The 21184-nt window shown below is 43.3% G+C and overlaps 2 protein-coding genes, 1 long non-coding RNA gene and 1 other non-coding gene across 10 annotated transcripts in view; 2 read left to right on the plus strand and 2 right to left on the minus strand.

Annotated features, from left to right (window-relative positions):
* LOC116080128 overlaps positions 1-735 on the minus strand; it is a 3278-nt gene extending 2543 nt beyond the window's left edge. The window contains exon 1 of the long non-coding RNA XR_004114321.1: positions 601-735. This is a non-coding gene — a long non-coding RNA (uncharacterized LOC116080128). The remainder of the gene's footprint in view (positions 1-600) is intronic.
* On the plus strand, positions 632-5623 carry Srsf5 (serine and arginine rich splicing factor 5). 7 transcript variants are annotated; one of them, XM_031356391.1, is made up of 8 exons: positions 632-890; positions 1762-1906; positions 2429-2499; positions 2623-2721; positions 2930-2999; positions 4248-4321; positions 4605-4715; positions 4826-5623. In XM_031356391.1, exons 2-8 carry the CDS (start codon positions 1781-1783, stop codon positions 5085-5087), a joined length of 813 nt encoding a protein of 270 aa, XP_031212251.1. In that variant the 5' UTR covers positions 632-890; positions 1762-1780; the 3' UTR covers positions 5088-5623. The 7 variants fall into 7 exon arrangements, with proteins under 7 accessions (XP_031212251.1, XP_031212253.1, XP_031212254.1 ...); XM_031356393.1 differs by having other exon boundaries at positions 735-1016; XM_031356394.1 differs by having other exon boundaries at positions 735-886.
* A 2742-nt stretch (positions 5624-8365) lies between these two features.
* Slc10a1 (solute carrier family 10 member 1) lies at positions 8366-21058 on the minus strand. The gene is made up of 6 exons (XM_031355940.1): positions 20964-21058; positions 19957-20421; positions 14865-15075; positions 13314-13492; positions 11588-11784; positions 8366-8972 (listed from the first exon to the last, which is right to left on the minus strand). The coding sequence occupies exons 2-6, from the start codon at positions 20310-20312 to the stop codon at positions 8827-8829; spliced, it is 1089 nt and encodes a 362-aa protein (XP_031211800.1). The 5' UTR covers positions 20313-20421; positions 20964-21058; the 3' UTR covers positions 8366-8826.
* On the plus strand, positions 16219-16325 carry LOC116081219. The gene has a single exon (XR_004114745.1). It is a non-coding gene; the product is annotated as a U6 spliceosomal RNA (small nuclear RNA).
* Positions 21059-21184: the final 126 nt, after the last annotated feature.

A 21184-nucleotide genomic window follows, 5' to 3' on the forward strand; every position in this document is an offset into this window, starting at 1 on the left:
AAAAAAAAAAAAAAAAAAAAAAAAACAACCAAAAACCAAAAAAAACAACTTGAAATCTTTTCCAGCTAGCTGAGCCCAAGATTGACTCTAGTCATTCAATACAGGAGCGTTTTTTACCCATAGTCCCAATTTCATTATTTCATCACGTAAAATCCCTGCATTAGCCGAAAACAACTCAGTTCCTTAGGCTGATCAGAATGAAAGCCACAGCACTGAAAGAGCCTCACTTACTTGAGCCTCAAAGAACCCTCTCTTGAATTGGTAAGAACAATTTGCAGAAGAGGGCCAAAAAAAAAAAAAAAAAAAAAAGATTTGGTGCTAAGGCCAACAATACTATCACACTGAAGGCAAAACAGGGGGATCTCTGAGCTTAAAGCTAGCCAGGGTTGCTTAGTGAGACAGACTACGTAAATGAATTTTTTAAAAAAGAAACAAGTGATTTTGAAAAGCCTTGGGCATTTTTTTCTTGGTAATCTTCGAGGGACCTAAAGAAAAGCTTTGAATACATCTCTTATCCAAAGATGTGTCACGTGCATCTTGCCCTGCCAACCCAGCGACCGTTCCTGGCCACCGCCCTCCCACCACCCACAGTGTACCCACTACTTTCGCAAGGGGGGGTTGTCTCCGTCAGGAAGCCCCGCCCCACTAGGACTTCCGGCTCCCCGGAAACTCCGGTTCTTGGCTCCAAGTGGGCGGCACCCGAGCTTCGGGAGCCGCCCAGGAAGTGACGCGAGGACGTGCCTTCCATTTTGTGCAACGTCCGAGCTGCTAAGTGCGTCAGTTGTGGAGAGACGTAGAGGAGTTGAGTTCGTGTGTGTAGGGAGGCAGACAGCCCCGTCGCAGACTACGGACTTCTCCGGGTCTCAGCCGTCACAGACCCTGTCCGGTAGGTGAGTGGCACGCTTTGAGGGCAAGGCTTCTCGGATCGAGGCTTCTTCATGGCCGCTCGGGTCGCGAGTGGCCGGGGCTTCGCTCTTTGCGGAGGACGGCGTCTAAGAGAGCGCAGTTGATTTGAGGTGGGCGCTGGGGCACGTCTCCCTTTTGGTGTGGCTTGAGGGGACGCAAGGCGGAAGGGCGGGCGTAGGGGGGGGAGGGCGTTTGTAGAGGGAAGCAACGCGCCCCTCCCGGCCACACTTGAGTGGTCTCATCCGGTCTCGTGGGCCTGGACGCCGGGAACCGGCCTTGCCCAGCCTGCAGGCGCGGCGCTCGGGGCCCGGCTTGCCCGCGGCTGAGGACGGAGCTGGGCTCGCTTGCTCCTCCTCCTCCTCCCCCGCCGCAGCCTTGGTCGTCGCCATTTTGGGTTGCGAACGCGCCCGTCGCCGACTGCGCAGCCTCGGTTGTGGCGTCGCGAGATTCCGGCTTGTGACGCTCCGGGGAGGCCGGGACGCGGGCGCGGCCGGCTGCTATTGGACAAGGCCTTGCGGAGGGCGGAGTCGGCTTCGCCCGCATTTCTCGGCCTTTCCTTAACTGCGGCAGATGGGAGGGGGCCCGAGAGCCGGACACGGCATGCGGCTGCGCAATCTAGAAAGGTGGCAAGAGGGCGTAGCGGCTGGCGGCCGAGTGAACCTGGGAGGGGGTCGCTTGGGGAGTTGAGTTTTAACTTGAAATTTGACTGTGTGGGGGTCCTGAACTACTTAGAAAGGTGCATGGCGACCTTGTTTGTTAGTAGAGTTGGTAAACTTTGTTAGGCTCTGTGTTTGACTGAGCATATTCTCCTGTGCCATTCCTTGATGTTGTCACGATTGAATTACCGCCTCACAGGAAACACTAGCCGGGCATCATGAGTGGCTGTCGAGTGTTCATTGGGAGACTAAATCCAGCAGCGAGGGAGAAAGACGTGGAAAGATTCTTCAAGGGTTACGGACGGATCAGAGATATTGATTTGAAAAGAGGTTTTGGTTTTGTGGTAAGTACTTCAAACTGAGTTGAATTATCTGTCCAGAAGTAGGTGAACTTGTGATGGCATATGCCTTTAGTCCCTGTGCTTGGGAAGGCATAGGCAGGCCAATCCACAGAGAAAGCCTGTCTCTAAAAAAACCAAAGTGGGTAGAGCTTTTGTGATGAGCAGTGATTTTAAACTCATTGAGTCCATGTGAGTTTTTTCCCAGAAAGGTGTTAGATGGGGCCAAGAGGCAGTGCATTCTGTTAAGAATTTAAAGTAACGGCAGGGCAGTGGTGGCACACACCTTTAATCCCAGCACTTGAGAGGCAGAGGCAGGTGGATTTCTGAGGCCAGCCTGGGCTACACAGAGAAACCTTGTCTCGAAAAACAGAACAAAAAGATTAACTGCTGACTGAAATTGATTCCCAGTTACCCCTAGATTAGGGCTAGTGGTATATATCTTATCTGAACATTTTTCCACAATCTTAATATGCTGTAGAACACATGTCCAAAAGCTCTACTAAGTATCTTATTACTATGATTTAGGAATTTGAGGACCCAAGGGATGCGGATGATGCTGTTTATGAACTTGATGGCAAGGAACTTTGCAGTGAAAGGTAAGCATGATTGGTTTGTAACTACTTCTCCTAGGGATGTAGAGCAGACTGGACATTTGGAGTATGCAGGCGCTCTTGTGTGTAGTGTAAATGTGTGTGAATGCATTTCTCATCTCTTTCCAGGGTTACTATTGAACATGCTCGGGCTCGGTCTCGAGGTGGAAGAGGTAGAGGACGATACTCCGACCGTTTTAGCAGTCGCAGACCTCGAAATGATAGACGGTATGTAGTTTGGCTGTTGGGGTTTAGGATAGGATCCATTAGCATAAATGGTTCTCAGACTAATTAATTCAGACTAGTTAATTCACATGTTGAGAACCCAGAAACTTGATGGAAGTTGCTGGAGTCACTATCTTAGCTTAAACTTGTCACATAGCATTTGACATTGTGACATAGCATCTGGCATTGAATGCTTATTTTTTTCCTTCAGAAATGCTCCACCTGTAAGAACAGAAAATCGACTTATAGTTGAGAATTTATCCTCAAGAGTCAGCTGGCAGGTTTGTTGAAATACAGTTTTGAGATATTTTAATGTGGCATTTAAAAATGTTAATGGGTAGTTAATGTTTTATTTATATATCTTATTAAATGCTTTATTTTAAATTAATGGATTTAATTGAACTATAATTTTAAACTTTAGTTAAATGTAACTGGGGGATGTTTCAGATTTTAATATTAGTGATCAAATGTAAATGTTTTGAGGTTATTTTTTTCATGTTTTTTAAAATCAATTTTAACCAAATATTAAACCCTTTATTTGCCAGCCTATCTGTGTCGTTGGCCTTATGACGAGGAGTGCCTGTGGGTTATCCTAATCGTTGTCTTGGTCACTCTTGGTTGGGCCTGGTTGACTTTGCCAGTCAGCTCCTACAGTGATCAGTTGGCCACCTCTAGATCTGTGTTTGCCGGTCTAGACGTAATCGGTGCACTTACTTGAAGTGCCGGGTTGCAGCGATCCCAGAACGTTGATAACGTGATCTGATCCCTAAGTTGAGAGCTGTCTTCCTGTAACGCTTCCGAATAAGAGGTCCTGGTCGAAAGAGTTGAAAGATACGAAATTAGTTGGTCGTTGGAATCCTGATCGCAGTAAAGTGGTCCTTGGTAACTGCACAAGAGTAAAACATGTCTGCATCGCCAGTAGTCTGCTAATAGGGAGGGCTGTGCGATTAAAGGCTTCCATCGATTGGGTAGTATCCTTCAAGTGGGTGGCGAAGAGCCAGTCGGGCCTATGTCATGAAGGTTTCTCCGACCGCTTAATGGTTTGCTGCTTGACTAGCCTAGGGAAATGTTAATAAAGGTAAAGTAAATTTTTTTAATGACATATGGGGCACAAAATAACTGGTGTCTTTGTAAATGTTGTTTTATTTTTTGTTTTTTTTTTAATATAAAACTAGTCTTTAAAGGATGTACTGTTCCTTTTTTTTTTTTTTTTTTTTTTTTTTTTTTTTTTTTTTTTTTTTTGGTTGTTTGTTTTGTTTTTTGTTTGTTTTTCCCCCTTTTGTATCGAGCTCAGTTAGACTAATGTTAAAAATTGGAAATTTCCTCTAGCATTTTGCTTAAAAGCAATATGCTATTTGCTTATTTCGTGCCCTGGCATAATTTTTGAATTCTGATAGAATACAAGTGTGGTATATGCCATGTTTGTACTTTATCTAACAACTTCTCTTCCAGTAGTCTTGTTTATACCATGTGGTTGTTTGTGTGCCACTTTTCCCTTTCTCTCCTTAACATAATTGTCTTGTGTTAAGGATCTCAAAGATTTCATGAGACAAGCTGGGGAAGTAACCTTTGCGGATGCACATCGACCTAAACTAAATGAAGGGTGAGCATTCCCTGGATTGTGAGCTTTTTAATTACCTTGCGAATTTTATTATGGCATTTCTAGGATCTAAAATTATCACAAGGGACTGTTAATACTGGCATTTAATAGGTACCTGCCATACTACAACATTCCACAGTACATAGGAGGACACCCCACAGAGTTGTACTGTGTATATCAGCAATAACAGCAGGGATAAACTTATGCTTATCTTGATCTGTGTAGGTAGTCTACAAGGCTGTTGGGTATAGAACCTTTAAAAGGATTTTTTTTTTCTCCGTTTTAGGGTAGTTGAGTTTGCCTCTTACGGTGACTTAAAGAATGCTATTGAGAAACTTTCTGGAAAGGAAATTAACGGGAGAAAAATCAAATTAATTGAAGGCAGCAAAAGACACAGGTACTCTTTCCTTTATATTTTTAACCCAGAAGTTTTATTTGCTGTCTTTTAGAGCCCTGTCATACAGGTTAATTTGTGTTTCTCTCTTTTCTCCTTGCCATTTTTCATAGCAGGTCAAGAAGCAGGTCACGATCTCGGACCAGGAGTTCCTCTAGGTCCCGTAGCCGATCTCGTTCTCGCAGGAGCAAGTCTTACAGCCGATCAAGGAGCCGGAGCCGGAGCCGGAGCAAGTCCCGTTCTGGTAGTAGGTCTCCTGTGCCTGAGAAGAGCCAGAAACGTGGTTCTTCAAGTAGATCTAAATCTCCAGCATCTGTGGATCGCCAAAGGTCCAGGTCTCGGTCCAGGTCCAGATCAGTTGACAGTGGCAATTAAACTGTAAATAACTTGCCCTGGGGGCCTTTTTTTTAAAAAAAAACAAAACAAATTCCCAAACCATACTTGCTAAAAATTCTGGTAAGTATGTGCTTTTCTGTGGGGTGGGATTTGGAGGGGGTTGGGCTGGATTTCTTTGTAGATGTGGACCACCAAGGGGTTGTTGAAAACTAATTGTATTAAATGTCTTTTGATAAGCCTTCTGCTCACACTTTTGTGACTGTCTGAAGTATATAGTTTGTGTATATTGATAGAGCTCTTTTATAACTAAAGCATTTAATTTTTTGTACTAGAAAAACTTTTGAATATTTTAGTTCATTGTTCAGATATGTTAACTCAAGATTAGTTTAATTACTCAAATTAATGAATAGTTTTGGACACTTTAAAAGAGCTCTAAATTTGCTTGTATATAAAGGCTTAATATGAGTTTTACTTGTTAGGGTCAAGGGTGTCTTCTTGCCCACTAACAGCTGTAGATAGACATTAAAGTAAAGCAGCTGTTTGTTATTGATAATAAAATATTAAGTATTATAAAACTGCTTTTGGTCTGTTTCTCTCAAGTTCTGCATTACTTATTCTATCACATTCTATCTGCATTATTTATTCTATCACATTCTGTGTATTTTAAGTTAAAAACTACACATGTAGAAACCTGAAGTGCTATGTGATATGAGCTTTTAAAAGTATTTTTTTGCTCTTTGAAGCTAGTGAAGGAGTCTGCAAATGGATGAAAACTGACAACTAAGTTGAGTGACAGTTCCCTTGTATTCCTTCCATTCTTTTCCTATTGCCACTGGACTTGAATTGCCATCAATTTTTAGGTTACTTACCCTAAACAGAAAGGGCAGTGGTTTGGTAAACACATTAAGATCCAGTGCAAGTTTTCTTGTTAGATGTAACACAGTTGGGATGGTCATAAGTGTAATTTCTCAGTGATTGGAAAGCCGGAGGGATTTTGTACATGCTAGTTTTAGTTCTGAGATATATGACTGTATGTTTTATTTAGGTTTTATTAGGTTTTTAAAGGTTGTGTGTGTGTGTGTGTGTGTGTGTGTGTGTGTGTGTGTGTTGCCCTGGTTGTGGTTGTCCTGGAACTCATTTTGTGGACCAGGGTGGCTTTTTCTTCCAGTTGCTGAGATTATAGGTGAGTGTCGTCACCATCTGGCTAACATGTTAAGTGTATGTTACTGGAGGAATTAAAAAATTTTCTATTATATAGGTGTCTTGACTGCATGTATGTGTGTGCATCAGTTGCAAGGAAGCCAGAAGGTGATGTGGGAGTTAGAGACCATTATGAGCCGCCATGTGGGTACTGGGAATCAAACTCCAGATTCTTTGGAGTCATCTTAATTGCTGAGCAATCTCTAGCTGCCTACTCCTGTGGGAGTGAGAACTGTCCTAAGTGTAGGGAATGTTACTCATTTTAAAAGCCTAGTTACCAGGTTCAAACTTGGTAAGTATTTGATAGCAGAAAATCTTAACTATCAGAGTGCTTGGTGTACTGTATTACAGGAAATGTAGGGGGCTTTTCAAAGGACCAATTAAGGATCCAGGATTTCTGCTTCCATATTTCAGGACTAGACAGGCATACTCATTGGGGAATAGAAGTAGAAAATGCTTATTTGCTTCCTCAAAGTGGGAGTTAGGGAATGATAGCTGGCATTTGGGAGGCATTCTGGGGAGTAATAGATCATGAACCGTACCTGATACTTAACAGACTAGATCTAGGAGTAGTGGTGTGCTTGTTTATTTGAGGGGACACTTGAGTGTTTACTTGATATAATACTGGCAGAACCTGCATTCTCACAGACCCACCCCACCTCACACCCTTTGTTTTGTTTGGTTTCTTGAGACAGGGTTTTTCTGTATAGCCCTGGCTGACCTGGATCTCACTCTGTAGATGAGGCTGGCTTTGAACTCAGAAGTCTGCCTGCCTCTGCCTCCCAAGTGCAAGGATTAAAGGCTTGCACCACCACTACCTGGTTCATCTGTCCTTTTAATGGGGATCCTCTCTAGTATAAGGGAACTGTCAGGTTGAAGGTACTAAGACCTGAGATTTGAGAAGTTAGAAAAAGAGTCTCACTCTGTCTCTCGTCCTGGCTGGTTTGGCTTGTGCTATGTATTATATAGACCAAGCTGGCCTTAAACTCCACCTACCACTGCTGATGTCACCTGAGTGCTGTGGTTTCAAGTGTGCCACCACAGCCTTGATAGACTTATAACAGGATGTTTTAGGACTAGTTTGTTTGCTTTCATTTATTTTTAAGGATAGTTTGAAGCCCCAGGTCAACCTTCCCTGAAGACTAGATTGGTTATTACATTCTCACATCTTGTATATAGTGTCAATCTGGATATTTAGAGAAGTCATTGAGCAGATGAGCCCCAAAATGTTTAAAAAAAAAAGGTAATTATTTTTGTGGCATGTGTTGGTACTGTCGTATAACTAGGCTGGCTTTCAACTTAATATAGCTGATGGTCAGCCCAAAGTTGGTTGTGTTAAGACCGTACTAACATTCGTAACCTAGAAAGACTGGTACTGGGGCTGGAGAAATGGCTCAGTGGTTAAGAGCACTGACTGCTCTTCCAGAGGTCCTGAGTTCAATTTCCAGCAACCACATGGTGACTCAACCATCTGTAACCATGACGGTGTACTCATATACATTAAATAATAAAATCTTTTTTAAAAAAAGTAGCTTAAAAAAAAAAAGACTGGTACTGTATAAACAGGCTGCCTTCAGACCTGAGGCAAAACACCTGCTTTAAGGGTGTGTGCTTTAAAGGTGTCTGCCACTGCCATTTTAAGAAACATGTAAAGGTGAACCCAAAGTGCTTGTTAGTCCTGCAAATTTGCCAAGCAATTGCCCTGATGTGGCTTCAGTTGTACATTGTCAGTGATGGGAAATACAAAGAGTAGTTTACCATGTTTAACTGTGTATGCAATGGGTAGTTATTCATCTTTCAGTCATTTTTAGTGTCTGAGTAAAAAGTGAAAAATGTTTAGATTTCATAGAAGAAATCTGAAGGTTTGAATATTTCTCTGTACAGTTCCCTCAAGGGTTTGTAGTGCTTGATGCCTACTGATTGTAAACTGATAGAATGTGAAGTGGAAATGTGGTGCTGGCTTGTTGTGGCTTTTTAAAATTTTTTCTTGCTTTCTGGTATTTCTGGTACCTTTCATTGTGGTAGTGGGTGGCAGTTTTGTTCCTCTTTGTCTCCCTGGTATTGATTATAATTGAACCCAAGTCATGTGGCAAAGGAAAAAGAATTAAGATCACTTGTAAGTTAGAACAACGAGTTGTAGCTTATTTCCTTTTGAGTTACAACATGAAACAGGTTGTGGATGTTAATGAACAAAACACCTGCTTACTGGAAAGTTTAGAAATAGTGATGTTAATGTTTATCAGATGCAGCTGCTTCATTTAGCCTTCATAGAGTTCATAGCTGCTGAAAAGTTTTTGGTTTCTTGAGATAGTCAGTCTTTCTTGTACTTAAGGTTGACCTTGAGTTTCTGGTCATTGGGATTATAGGCAGGAACCACTTTGCCTAGTTCTTGATTATCTTTTAAACAAATAGCAGATTTAAATGAGCAAATTGGGAATGGGTGACTGTTCTGGATAGATGCCCTTCTGTCTCAGTTCATGGCTTCATGATTCTGCTGATGAAGGTTTGCTGGAAGTGCTAGACAAACAATCTGGCAAACTTGGTGTTCCTTTTCTTGTTGCTTCTAAGTTTTCACATTCTAATTTACCGGCTGACCAGAATTCAGGCCATTAGGGGAAGGGCCAGGTTGTGTAGGAGGATTATTCCCGTTGTGGGTACCTTTTTCCAGAGCTGCTGGAATAACATCTTCTGTTGCAGCAGCTTTGTAGGTAATTTTTGTTTGGTCTGTAAAATTAAAAGAGAATGAGAGTGAAAACTGGTTTGAATGAGGATGGTCCTTAATGGGCTCATATTTGAATGCTTGGTTTTCACTTGGAGGAATTGCTTGAGAAGGATGAGGTATGGCATTGTTGAGTTGTGTCACTGGGGGTGAGCTTTTGAGGTTTCAAAAGCCTGCGTGTCATGCCATTCCCAATTAGCCTTAGTGTGCCTATTTGTGGACCAGGGTATGCAAGCTCATTTACTGTTCAGTGTCTTGCCTGCCTGCCATTTGCCATGCTCCCTGTCATGATGATAATGAACTCAAACCCTCTGAAACTGTAAACCCCTAATAAACTCAGCTCACAGCAATAGAATAGTAGTCTATACAAACTTTCTTGGAAAAAGAGAATTAGCTAAGACAAAATGTACTCAAATGCATGAACTCTTGAGGGGTGTGCTCTGTATTTGTATCTACTATCTCATCCCTTGGAGGCAGATTTGCTTTTCCTTTGAGGTCCCTGATGTGGTAGCACTAATAGTAAGATGCTTTGTGTGGTATTTTCATCACTAGGTTTAGGTGAGTAATAATGACTGAAATTCCAAAGGACCTGGAAGGCAGGAAGTTTTGAATGGTCAGACCTCAAACTGCCAACCCCTACCTTCCTTGAGTGTCCCCTCCCTGAGTGTGCAAGTGGTAAGGGACTTTGAAGGTAGGAGTCAGGGTCCTTCATGCTCTTCCACTACAGTAGAAGAAATGGGTCAAGTAGTTTTCTCTCAGTTTTGGTGCTGGGGTTTTCAACATGGGCTCTTCTAGGTCTTGAGGATTGAAATTCCAGAGTATCACAAGGTTTTTAACACCTTTCTGGGACTACAGCTTTAAACCTGGAACTTAGTTAATGACTCCAAAAATGCCATCTCTTGTACTAGCTGTTGCATGTGTTACCTGATGAGACTCAGCTACTTTTGAATAAAGCATTTAGTGGTTCTGTAGAGTGGGCAGCTCTTTGATTTTCTTTTTGGCTTCCTGATCACCAAGATGACAATTGCAAGGGGGAACATTGCCATTTGCTAGTATATAGTATGGTGGATTTTACCAAGGTTTTGTATCCTCTTGGGGTGCAGATCACAGTTCCTGGGGCCAAAAAAACTTCAGCCATGGTTTTGGAAATAGGCAGTAGAAGAAATTGGGTTAGGAAATAGATGAGCTTTTGTTTAAAAGACACAAGGACTCTGGGGATGTAGCTCTGAATGCTTTCTTAGCATACCTAAGGTCCAGAGTTTGATTTCCAGTACTAAAAAGGCATGGCTGGACACGGTACATTATGTTGAATTTGAGTACTTGGAGGCTGGGGAATCTCCAGTTTGAGGCTAGCCTGAGCTACATACAGAAAACAAAAGATCACAGGTAGTGTTTACTTGGTACACAGGAGCTATTCTGTGCTTAGTATCATTAAAAAAACCAAAATGGGGGCTGGGGTGGCTCAGCGGATAAGAGCAATGACTGCTCTTCCAAAGGTCCAGAGTTCAAATCCCAGCAACCACATGGTGGCTCTCAACCACCTATAATGAGATCTGACGCCCCTTTTTTTGGTGCGTCTGAAGATAGCTACAGTGTACTTTTTTATAATAATAAATAAACCAAAAAAAAAAAAAAACCCCAAAATGGTTTATAAAGAGTACTCTGGGTAAGATGACTCAGCAGGTAAAGGTTCTTGCTGCTAAACCTGAATGACCCAAGTTAAGACAGTCCACATGGAAAGAGAATTGACTCCTTGGAGTTCTCTGACTAAATGGGTCTGTACACATACAAACAAAAGTCCCATTAAGGATTGATTTGGGGGGATGGAGGGATGTATGGGTATTTCTCTGCATGTAGGTCTTTGCACTGCATGAAGTCTATGTGGAGGCCAGAAGAGGGCATCCTTTAGGACTGGAGTTACTGGATTCTGAGCTGCCATGATGGTCCTGTGGAAGAGCAACCAGGTGTTCTTAACTACTGAGCCATTTCTCCAGCCCCTGCAAGTGCCCTTTATGGTTGAGCTGCCTCTCTAGTCCCTCACTTTAAAGCACGTTAAAGGAGGGATTCTGGGCTTTTTTGAGAATTATGTTCTGCAGATAATGAATTTGCTCTGAACCCTTACAAAGTATATAAAATAAAATAAACTTGTTTTTTAAAAGAAAAAAGTATTAAATTAATTTAAAGAACATTATTCTAGTAAATAGTACAAGTCATGCCAGTTATCTGAGATTAACTGGCCAGAGTGGAATCACAGTTTGAATTCAGTTGTATTAGGACTGTCTTGAGTTTTCCCCTATGTGGGCACTAGGGTACTAGGGCTCTGATCTCCATACAGAAAGCTGAATACTTAAAGAATGCTGAAGCTTTCCAAACTAACACTCTAGGAGATCTTTTAGTTTCAAGGTAGTTCTTTACAAAGTGATCCCATTATCCCTTGAGAAAAACGCCAACTGCTATAACTTGGTTTTCTCAGCTAAGGTAGAAGTATAGTGTTACTGATACAAATGACCTTCAGTCTTTATACTTGCATACTTGTGTTCCTGTCCTTACTGGGAACCTTTTGTTGGTAGCTCAGGTCTAATGTAGTGGCAATACTTATGGGAGATGATTCAATACTCACCCTTCTGAGGCTTGATTTTCACATAGCACCGGAAGATAATAATGAAGAGAAGTCCTTCTGCAAGCTGGAAAATCATATAGAGGAGAGGAAAGAAGAAAAGTGGTCCAATGACTTCAGGGGGGAAGGTCACATTGAGGATGGTAGAACAGAGTTGAACGTTTTGGAATCCTGTTTCCATGCTGATGGTGCGTCTGCAGCTGTGTGAGTGGGGAAAAACAGTGCTCAACAAGGCAGCGGGCAGCTCTTGGGCCTGCCCTTCCCCTTCTGACGCTTTAGACCTACAGCAGCCAGCATAGGAAGATGGGATCCAACCCTAAGAAGATAGGGACTAAAAGATACACAAAGTTTATATGGGCTGTGTGTGTGCATGCATGTATGCATATGCTTGGGACTACGTGGCCTTGTGTACTAGGCATGCACTCTACCACTGAGCTACATCCATTTGGCCCCAAGGAGGCCTTTGAACAGTTTGGAAATTTTGTCTGCTTTTACAAAATTGCTAAGTTAAAATTTGAAAGTGACTGGCAGATAGGTGAAACTGGAAGCCAGTATTCTTTGTTAGCTTAAGTTAGTCTTATAGTTGCATTTTGAGCAGACAGTGTGAGATTGAAATGTCACAGATTTCATCCTGTGCCTCTTTGTAGCTTACATATCTTTAACTCTAGAACTGATCATTAAAACAAATGTTAGCCCCATTATGTATCTTTGAAACCCGCTCCCCTAATTTTGCTTTCCATTTTGTGGATTGAAGAGCAGGATGTTTTAATCAAATGAATACACATTTCACCTATTTAACTCCAAGTGTGTAACTTATCATATTTGGCATGTTAGGATTACTGTGATGGCCCTTGGTGATAATGGCCATTGTGATCTGTAGCTCCCAGAATATGGCAGCCTTTTGCCTGTGTAATACAAGCACAGTCATTTCATTGTTACCAACAAGGTTGTAATAGTGGATTTTGTGTTTTGGAAATGAGTTTCTCTTAAAGTGTAGGCGGAATATTCTACTAATGTAGCAGCTCTCAACTTGTAGGTCACTACCCTTTTGAGGGGTGGATGACCCTTTCAGGGGTTGCCTAAGACCATTGGAAAACACAGGTGTTTACTTATAATTCATAGTAATTACAGTTACAAAGTAACAAAGGTAATTTTATGGTGTGGGGTCACCACAATATAAGGAAGTGTATTAAAGGGTCGCAGCATTAGGAAGGTTGAGAACCATTGTACTAATGTTTCAACTCCCATGTAATTATTTATTTAGGCTACCAGGAGGAAAGGACTCTTTCCACAGACCCTCAGGTTGAATATTACTTTACTGTGGCTGTATTTATGAGTTGGGTTGCACTATAGCTAAAGGCTTGAGCTTGGAGTACCACTTAGCATAACTTTTATCTGATATCGTCCTTTACAAGGATTCAGACCTTGTTAGAAGAAGAAGTGGGCAAGGAAAGAAAGTTTTAGCATTGGCATTAAAGCTACCACAGTGCCATCAAACTCCCTGGTGTGATTTCAACATCCGGAGAGGGCATGCTTTGCCTTACCACCCTCCCATTCTAAGCCCTCACATAACTCCAACCCCCAGTATTTCTCATTGCTCAAAGTCCTTGGTCAGTTGGTGCCTTTAAACATATGCCAGTAAAATGCTCTGTGCATAGCTCAAGGTTCCTTATTTTTTCCAAAAAGACTTCAGAGATAATATGAGGACAATAGGACCTAGAAGACCTACCTTGGGTTTAGTCGGAAGAGAGCAGAGAGAATGTAGCCCATCAGGAAGCCAATGAAAGGCATCAGGGAGGAGGTAGCCAATAAGAGTGGTGTCATGACGAACATGATGCTGTTGCCCACGTTGATGACAGAAAGGACTGTGACAGCCACAGAGAGGGAGAAAGTGATGATCATGCCTCCCTGGACATGGGGACAGAAGAGACCATCAGAAGGCTGGGAGTGGGCACAGAGGAGTGGGGAGAGACACATGGTAGGAAATAGGAATTTGAAAAACCTTTATCTCCCATCTTTTTGGATTTCTTAATAGTAGCTAGAAAAATATTTGACTAATACTTTAATGACTAAAACATCAGCCAAGCACAGTCAGCTAGCTGCTTTTGACACGGCTCCAGACTGCTGTGAAATTCTCAATGAAGTGTGTAGCTGTGAAGGGGTGAGACTCTGGTCCTATGAAACTGATAACATTTTCAGTCTGTTTATACGTTTGCACAAGACCCCAAACATTTTGGAGCTGGTTAAAGCCAGTCATACTTACTCAGCTTCCATTACAGGGAGAGACTTAATGTTTTGGGGCAGCAGTTCTCAACTTGTGGATAGTGAACCCCAAGGGGCTGAGCAACCCTTGTCCCCTAAGACCCTTGCAAAATATGGGTATTTACATTACAATTCATGGCAAAATTAGTTAAGTAGCAATAAAAATAGTTTGCTGTTGGAGTTCACTGCAACATGAACTGAATTTAAGGGTGTAGCACTAGGAAAGTTGAGAACCACTGCTTTAGGGTGAACTGGACTTCTGGGAATTGCCAAGAGTCATTTAAAGCAAAGCAGATACACAAAGTGGTTGGTAGAACCAGGTAGCCTGCTTTTTGACTCCAAGTGATATGTAACCCTAAAAAGTCAGCTTGCTCGTGTGACCTGGTAACTACATGAGAAAGTTCCAGAAATGTGCCCCAGCGTTATAAACTTTGCAAGTGTATCATGCCCCTCCCCCAGGTCAGTGCTGTAAGAGCATTTATTGGGGGTAATGACATGTTTTTGGAGTAAAACTAACTTTCCAGTTGCATCTTCTACACACCACCGAGAGCCTTTATTAGGTAGGTTCTGGGGAAATGACTGCTTAGTGTTTTGTCATGAGACATACGGATGTAAGTTTTCAGAGTGTACGTCCATCCTCTTTCGCAGCATGCTCCAAAATGACAAAAAAAAAAAGGGGGGGGGGTAAATTTAATGTCTTTGTTTTTTCATCTTTTAAATAGCAAAAGAAGAAAATCAGTTCTCATGTTACTTTGTAGAGATCATGCTTCCACATGGTTTTTGTTTCCTTTTTATTCCTGTGTGGGATGTTCACTTGTCTTTTTGCGACAGGGTCTCACTGTATGGCCCTGGCTAGCTATCTTGAACTCGCTATGCAGAGAAAGCTGCCGAGCTTTCGAAATGGCCCAGCATTCAACGAGAACCCTTAGGACAGCTAGTCAAAGTAAACCTCCCCGTGTAGCCTGGGTGGTGGTAGTTGCTCAGTTACCATGCTCTTTCAAGGGCCCCAGGTTCTTACCTTGAGGAAGTAGGGTACTAAGTGTGGCCTTTTGGTCTTGAGGAAGATCCCTATGGTGCAAGGAATGAGAACCATGACTAGTGATATCATAATGCCTTTATACGGCACCTTGTCCTTAAGATCCCCATCGTAGATTCCTTTGCTGTAGATGTACAAGAGTAGAGGCATCATGCCCAAGGCAGTGAAGCTGGAGCAGGTGGTCATCACGATGCTGAGTGGCAAATATGGGAAAAATAAAGGAGAAGCCAGTTAGAGGTTTAGTTCCCCCTATGTGCCTGACACCATGCATCATACCTTGTGCTATCTTCTTGGGCAGTAAACATACTGTTCTTTGTTTTTTGTTTTTGCTTATAAAAACAAAAATAAAGCTGAATAATAGAAGAGTTTACTTATTCCAAGTTGCACATAGTAAGTGGCTGATAGAAGATCAAGAAGCACAAGTCTTCCAGGGAATGGTGGCGCACGCCTTTAATCCCAGCACTTGGGAGGCAGAGGCAGGCAGATTTCTGAGTTCGAGGCCAGCCTGGTCTACAGAGTGAGTTCCAGGACAGCCAGGGCTACACACAGAAACCCTGTCTCGAAAAACCAACAAAACAAAAAAGCACAAACCTGTCCAACTTCTTCAAATCCCATATAAATCATTAGAGAAGGTGCCATCTGATTCAAATAACTGACATTTTCTTGATTGGTATGGTGCCACCCTGGGAACAGGTCCTGGATGCTAGGATAGCAGATTGAATAAGCCAAAGCCAGTAAGCAGCTTTCCTCCATGGCCTCTGCTTCAGTTTCATCAGGTTCTTTAGTGGTGGACTGTGATGTGAAAGTGTAAGCAAAATAAACTTTCCTTCTCGAGTTGCTTTTGGACATGCTAGTATATCAATATTAGAAATCCTAACTAAAGACAGATGCAGAAAAAAATTTAATAAGATTCAATGTTATAAAAATTTAGTCCACTGATAATGGAGAACCCTAATTTGAAAGTGATACCTACTAAGGGTTTATTATTCAAAAGTTTAGAGATTTTCTATAATAAAAGGCCTAAAACAACATTCTGTTAACACCTCATATATTGCAGTATACACAGCAAGAGAATGTGTAGGAAGAGGAGAAATAAGTTGATTTCGGGGGAGGTGGGGATAATAATGATTGATAGGAAAATTTTCATAAATATAAAGAATTAGGGTTATAAACAAGAGCAAAATAAGATAAATGAGCAATCTAATTGGGATCAGACATGTTGAACTTTTTAAAGAAGATGGCATTTATAACCAAAATTACATTTAGAAATGAATTTCAAGGAGATACAAGGTCTTTATTGAAGAGATTATAAGGAATTATAGAAAGGTATGGGAGAGTGCTTGCCTCGGCAGCACAGATACTAAAATTGGAATGATACAGAGAAGATTAGCATGGCCCCTGCGCAAGGATGACACACAAATTCATGAAGCGTTCCATATTTTAAAAAAAAAATGAAAAAAAAAAGAAAGGTATGGGAGAAACCTAAGAGCTGCCTGTGTCATAGTCATGGAGCAATGAGGAGACAAGATCATAAAGTGGGAGAGGTGTTTGGGTGAGAAATACTGCCTATAGGATCCTGTAGTTGAATAGTTGGTTCCCAGTTGGATGCTGTTAGGAAGGTTATAGAACCTTAGGAGGGAGGGACAAATTTGATGGAGGAAGGGAGTCATTGCGGGTGGCCTTTTGTTGAGGTCTTGTAGCCTGACCCCACTCCCTGTTTGATTTTACTACTTTTTGTATGTAGGTGAAATTTGATCATCCAGCTACTGGTACGTACCATCCTGCCTTCCCTACCTAGTGCCATGTCTTCCCCATTATGGTGGATTTGGTCCCTCTGGAAATAAAGCCAGAATAGTCCCAAACTTTGTGTGTAAATGCTGGGGATGTCTCCGGTTAGCACTGGCAGCTTCCAGAGGACCTGGATTCAAATCTCGGTATCCACATTGCTACTCAGACACCCACGTGACAGCTCACAACCATTTGTAACTGCAGTTCTGGGGGGTGGGGTGGGGATCTGACTCCCTGTAAAGAGGGCATGAGGCAGGCGCATGGTTTACAGGCACATGGTTCACAGACGCAAGTAGACAAAACGTGCATGTGCACACACCCACACTCTACACCCCAAACGTGTATAAATGCAGTGCAAGGTTTAAATTTTTATTGATTTGAAAGCTGATTCTAAAATTCAAGTGCAAAAGTGAAAAGGTGAAGGCTGTTAATGTTTTCATGAAGATATATAGACCTGTAAAGTCACTGAAATTAAGAAAATGTACAGGTAGAAGAATAGCCACATCGATCAATAAGATAGTACAGACACAAACTCAAGTGTATTTCGCTAATAAGAGAGGTATTGGAGGAAAGAAGTGAATGATGCTTAAAATGTATTCATATGGAAAATGCAAGACTAGGTCACTCATAAAAATAAGTTCTAAGGTGACCTAAGGTTTCAATGTGAAAGGCAAATATTTTAAAAATTTTCAAAAATATAGTAAATATCTTTGTAGATGATAGAGAATTTTTTTCCCCGAGACAGGATTTTTCTGCATAGCTCTGGCTGTCCTAGAACTCACTCTGTAGACCAGGCTGGCCTCGAATTCAGAAATCCACCTGCCTCTGCCTCCCAAGTGCTGGGAATAAAGGCGTGTACCACCACTGCCTGGCCGAATTTTTAAACCTCTAGTCAAAACAAAAAACAAAACAAAACAACCCAGTAGAGTTGACTCAGTTAGAAGCACTGTGTAAGGCATCATTAAACATATGCAAGCAAGTCCCATGCTGTGAAGAGACAATACATTCAATTCACTTTAGAGGCCTGAGGCCAGCTTTGTCTGCAAGAGCAAGTTCCTGGACAGCCAGGACTATGCGAAGAAACCCTGTCTCGAAAAGCAAGCAGCTCTAAATAAAAGGTGCAGGAAAATCTCCCAGCTTCCTTGCTGAAGATTTGTGAGTCCCTCGATCTCCAGTTCCTGCTTTTACTACAGGTGCTCTCACCTGGGAGCAAGGGAGCCATGCACTGGGCTGCCTACAGAAGCAGGCCATGAAATCAGGTGAGTGAATGCAGCAAACTACACGCAGTTCAAGTACATGTGGTAGCTGATTGACATCCTAGCTGTGCTGGCCAGGTTTTGTTCCACTTGACACAACAAGTGAGGGTCACCTGGGAAGGATTCTTAATTGAGAAAAGTGCCTCCATAGAATTAATTGGCTTGTCGACACGACACGTCTGAAGGTTGTCTTCCCGATTGAGGATTGGTGTGAGAGGGCCCAGCTTGTGTGTTGGTGCCACTCCTCCCTGGCAGTACTGAGTGCTAATGTGTATGAGAATGATGTGTTTGCTTAGGAGGAAGAGACTTAGTCAGAAGGTGGCTACACCAACACCTTTGGTAGAGTCTGGAATTTAAAAGCAGATGCTAATTGTAGCACAGGAGTCATGTTCTTTTTGTTTTATTTTGTTTTGTGACAGGGTTTCTCTGTGTAGCCCTGGCTATCCTGGAACTCACTCTGTAGACCAGGCTGGTCTCAAACTCAAATCCACCTGCCTCTGCCTCCCAAGTGCTAAGATTAAAGGTGTTTGCCACCACCGCCCGGCAGGAGTCATGTTCTTGATCTTACTACAAGCTGGATGTAGTTGGGGGGGAGGGGGCTCTTAGGGCCTCCTAGTGGGGCCGATTTGAGAGGGGCCTCATTTAGCAGCCACCAGTTGATGAGAATGTAACACTTGGTTATACTTAAAAACTCACTCGTTGTCCTTCACATGGTCCCATCAGCTGCGTCCACAGGTACACAGATCCCCACAGTGCCCCCTCTCTTGACTAATGTGACTACAGATTCCTTCTGTGCCAGAGCTGAGGTGTAACATCTTGGCACAAACCTCCCTCACAGGACAGCATGACAAATGCCTTGGCCCTCCTTCCAGTTGCCCTCCTGCTGCTTTGCCTCATCATGAGAGGCTTCTTGGTTAGTTTTCTTTGTAAAGTTTAGTCACAGGTAAGGTGCTCATGGAGCCAAGTTGATAGGCTTCGGATTCCCTCCTTTACTTGACACTGAACAACTCCACTGAGAACAGGCCCAGAAAAGGAAGACTGGTGTAAGCCCGAGGCTTTGTTTCTGCGGTGAGTTCCGCTATGGTGTGCTCTGCCGAAGCAGCCTAAGAGGGCCTCGTCTCCTAGACATTCACTACCACAGTCGCAGCTGTGTGAAGGACAGATATTCCACCAAGCCTAAGGAGTCTGGCTCTTCAGGAGAGAGACCTCACTAGTTTCTAATTAGGATGCTCTAGGCTCAGACTAGTGTGAGCCTTCTCCCTGCCTGCCTGTTAGACTGAGCGGAGCCCAGCCTAACCTGGGCAATCTCTGGGTCCTCAGTTCTACAGATTTCTTTGGATGGCCATCTCACCACATCTGACAACTGGCTTCCCAGATGCTGGGGAAGAGCCCTTGGAGTCTCTTCTCTGCAGGAAATGTAAGATGTTCATTTGCTTCCAAGTCACCTTGGCCTTCCCATAATGTTCCAGACCCATTATGCCCCTTCTAGATTTTCAGCCTCAGAGCTGACACCCTGACAGACAGGTGGCTGCAGTTCTGAGGGACTCTTTTGTTGAAATCTATTCTCCTTTACAGTGATCCTGTAGAGACTTCTGGGAGTTCAGGGGTGTCTAACATACCTCTGGACCAGCTTAATGTTTCTTTTTTTTTTCAAGACAGGGTTTCTCTGTGTAGCCCTGGTTGTCCTGGAACTCACTCTGTAGACCAGGCTGGCCTCGAACTCAGAAATCCGCCTGCCTCTGCCTCCCAAGCGCTGGGATTAAAGGCGTGTGCCACCACCGCTTGTTTTTTTTTTTTTTTTTTTTTTTTTTTTTTGTTGTTGTTTGTTTGTTTGTTTTTAACCTGGGATTTAAACCAAAGAGGCTCCAGAGCCTGCCCCAACTAAGCACAAGCCTTTGACAATCGGTGCCAACCTTAATCCAGCTCCTATGTCCCCTCTTCCGGGCTCCAGCCTAGATTTTCTCCAGATCATGACATCTCTGCAACATCAGAGTCATCCCACACCACTCCCTCCTCACCCTTGGTCCTACCTGAGGTTCATATCCCCCTTCATGGCCAGGGTAAAGAGGTTAGACAAGTTTCCCCCAGGAGAGCAGCCACAGACGAGGATGGCTATGGCCTCAACGTTTCTCAGACGAAAGATCTTGCCCAGAAGGAAAGCAGTGAGGGGCATGATGCCATACTGGGCTACCATGGCAATGATCACCCCTTTGGGCCTCCAGAAGTGAGCCTTGATCTTGCTGAACTCCATGGTGCAGCCCAGCGAGAGCATGATGAGCAGCAACATAACTACCAGGATGATGCTGAGCGCCTTGTCTGTGGCCCGGTGGCCAAAGCCTGGCGGCAGGGAGAAGTTGAAGGGGGCTGATAGATTGTGCGCCTCCATCCTCCGGCACAGCTAGCCTCGTTCTCTGCTGCTGCCCTTCCTTGCCCAGTGCTTGCTGGATGTTTTCTTCAGTCCCCTTTCAGGACAGAGTTTCTGGGTCAAAATGTAGCTGTGGGCAAATAAAAGATTATGCAACCAGCAGAACCACAGTTGTGGTTATAAGACAGCCCATAACCTTATCTCCCCAGATCCCTACCTTGCTCAAGTTTCCTGACCTCTGTGCCTGCTGGGTGGCGCTCGTACCCAGCACAGGGCTGATTCTTTACTGCTACTGAGCATACTTCTCTACAGTGTCTGAGACCCACCCAGGACCTGCAACAAAGCAGGTCCACCTTTCCCTTAATTCCTGCTTCTTGTTCAGTCTCTGAGGCCTCAGGTCGTTTCCTGGGAAAAAGGTGCCCTCCCTACGCCCAGTGAGTCACCATTTGTTCCCAAGAGAAAGAGACCCGTTTCTGCCTATGCTTTCCTCATATAAGTGGCAAAGGCCAGAGGGCCATGGGACAGGATGAGGGGACATGGTGTTGCTGTCTTCAGGAGAGGATGTGTCCAGGACTTCCCTCCTCCGAGACCTTGTTTTATGCCCATATCTGGACCATATGTGTCCTGGCACGTGCGGGGGAAGGGGAGGGGAACCATGAATCCCTGAAAGACTTATCTCCAGAGGGGGAAAAACTTTCTGGGGTGCGCTGGACTCTTGGAAGCCTGGAGACTATCCAAAGCCCGGTTCACAGGAAACTCCAGCTGTGGAGACTCACTAGCTGGTGCTTGAGGTGTCCGTAGCTTGAGAAACTTTAGAGAAGGAAGTGAGGTTGTGTTAATCTTGAGATTCACCAGATAAAAAATAAATTCCATTATTTTGGGCCATATTTAAA

Source organism: Mastomys coucha, unplaced genomic scaffold (genome assembly GCF_008632895.1).
Source record: "Mastomys coucha isolate ucsf_1 unplaced genomic scaffold, UCSF_Mcou_1 pScaffold6, whole genome shotgun sequence".
In the NCBI taxonomy this organism is placed as follows: Eukaryota; Metazoa; Chordata; class Mammalia; order Rodentia; family Muridae; genus Mastomys; species Mastomys coucha.